The sequence below is a fragment of the Gavialis gangeticus genome, unplaced genomic scaffold (assembly GCF_001723915.1).
Source record: "Gavialis gangeticus isolate Ggan-Ray unplaced genomic scaffold, GavGan_comp1, whole genome shotgun sequence".
NCBI classification, from domain to species: domain Eukaryota; kingdom Metazoa; phylum Chordata; order Crocodylia; family Gavialidae; genus Gavialis; species Gavialis gangeticus.
The window spans coordinates 48,732,234-48,733,902 of record NW_017728996.1 but is presented as its reverse complement, the minus strand read 5'-3'; the positions used below and the strand labels follow the sequence as shown (position 1 = coordinate 48,733,902).

Genomic DNA, 1,669 nt, shown 5'->3' with positions numbered 1-1,669 from the left:
CACCCTACAGACTGGGGGGCTGGGGCCTGGGGGCAGTGGGTCAGGACTGGCCATCAGTGTTCACAAATGGGTCCTGGTACAAAAAACGGTTGAGAACCACTGGCATAGACAACAGTACCCAGCTCTCACAGTGAGTCCATCACCAAGTCTTTTATTAAAAAGATTGGCATCACTGGCCCCACTTTCCAGACTGGGCAAGCTGAGGCATGGAGAAGTGAAGTGACCCATCCAACCAGTGACCAAGGCAGGAGTAGAACCCAGGATCTCTGAGCCCCAGCCCAGCAACTTCTGCCTCCCCCACATAGAGCATCACCAATTTTAATTTTCAATTAATTTAATTTTAACATAATTTTAAATTTTAATTTGCAATTTAATTGTAAATCTTACCAAATTTGGAGCTTTTTCTTAAAGGGCCAGACCCCAAAGTCAGGCAAATGCATTAGATCCTCAGCTTTCATTAAGTGTACTTTCTAGTGCTCACCTTCAGAGAAAAGTTTGACATAACTTCAAGGGCGATAGGGCAAAGAAAGAGAACCCTAAACATACTCCGGCATTGTTGGTTGTAGCCGTGTTGGTCTAAGGACATAGGCAAATAAGGTTCTTTGGGTAGATACAATATCTTTTATTAGACCAACTAAATAGCTGGAAAAAAATTGTTCTTTGCATGCTTTTGGGCACAAACAACTGTGTGTTGGTGTCCAAAGCTTGCAAAGACCAATTTTCCCAACTATTTAGTTGCTCTAATAAAAGATATCACATCTGTTCGTGCCCAAAAGCTTGCAAAGAATTTTTCCAGCTATTTAGTTGGTCTAATAAAAGACATCACATCTATCTAAACATACACCCAAGTTTTAAATGCCTTGGATCCATGGTCCTGGAGAAGCAGGCACAGGGCTGTCAGGTGTCCTAAAGCACTGAGAAATGTCCTCTTTCTTGTCTCAGTTACAGGAGATCTCTCATGTCCGCAGCTGGGGTTAAGAGTCCATTGTTCACCTGGCTCTGGCCACTGAATCTGCAGAGACAGTAACTACTCCCTATGTCTCAGCTCCCAGGGCTGTATTTAATTCTCCATCACTCTGTGTTAAACTGCTGTTGCTCCTCCTCCTCAGCCCCACCCCTCCACTTTATTCAAATACTGCATACGAGTGCAAGCCTAGCAAAGGGTTTCTTCTGTACTCCGCTTCTCTGAGTGCAAGAGATGGGTGCCAGCTCCCCAGCAGTCTTTGCTTTCACCCTGTGGACCAGCCACCTCTGGCTCCTGGCAGCTGGGCACTCCAGGGTGAACCCCAGACTCATTGTCCCTTTTCAAGGTAAGTGTCAAAAAGTATTTGCCTGTGACTATTGTGAACCTAGAAATGTACAAGCAGATGGTGCGATTTGCAAGCGAAGTAAAGAGCAAAGCTCTGTGTTCTGAGCACTGCACACATCTGGATATTATTTTCGTGCAAAACCATTGTAGTGGACTTGGTCTTAATTTGGCTCTAGCTCTTCCAGAAAGACAGCCCTATGGAAAGGAGCCAGCCTGTCTTCTATCTTATGACCTTTGTGATTTTGTTTTTTTTTTCTCTTTCCTAATAATAGATTTAATCCCTCTGAATTTTTTTCCTCCTTCCACTTTCTAGAGATGATCATTCACTTTCTTAAAATCATAGAAAATGAGGGTTAGAGA

General features: G+C 43.7%; 1 protein-coding gene across 1 annotated transcript in view; it reads left to right on the top strand.

The window, feature by feature from the left end:
- The first annotated feature begins 1,144 nt into the window (after positions 1-1,144).
- The window catches only part of SEMA7A (semaphorin 7A (John Milton Hagen blood group)), a 52,210-nt gene continuing 51,685 nt past the window's right edge, over positions 1,145-1,669 (top strand). The window contains exon 1 of the mRNA XM_019504454.1: positions 1,145-1,310. Within this exon, the coding sequence (XP_019359999.1) occupies positions 1,199-1,310 (112 nt within the window). The 5' untranslated portion in view covers positions 1,145-1,198. The remainder of the gene's footprint in view (positions 1,311-1,669) is intronic.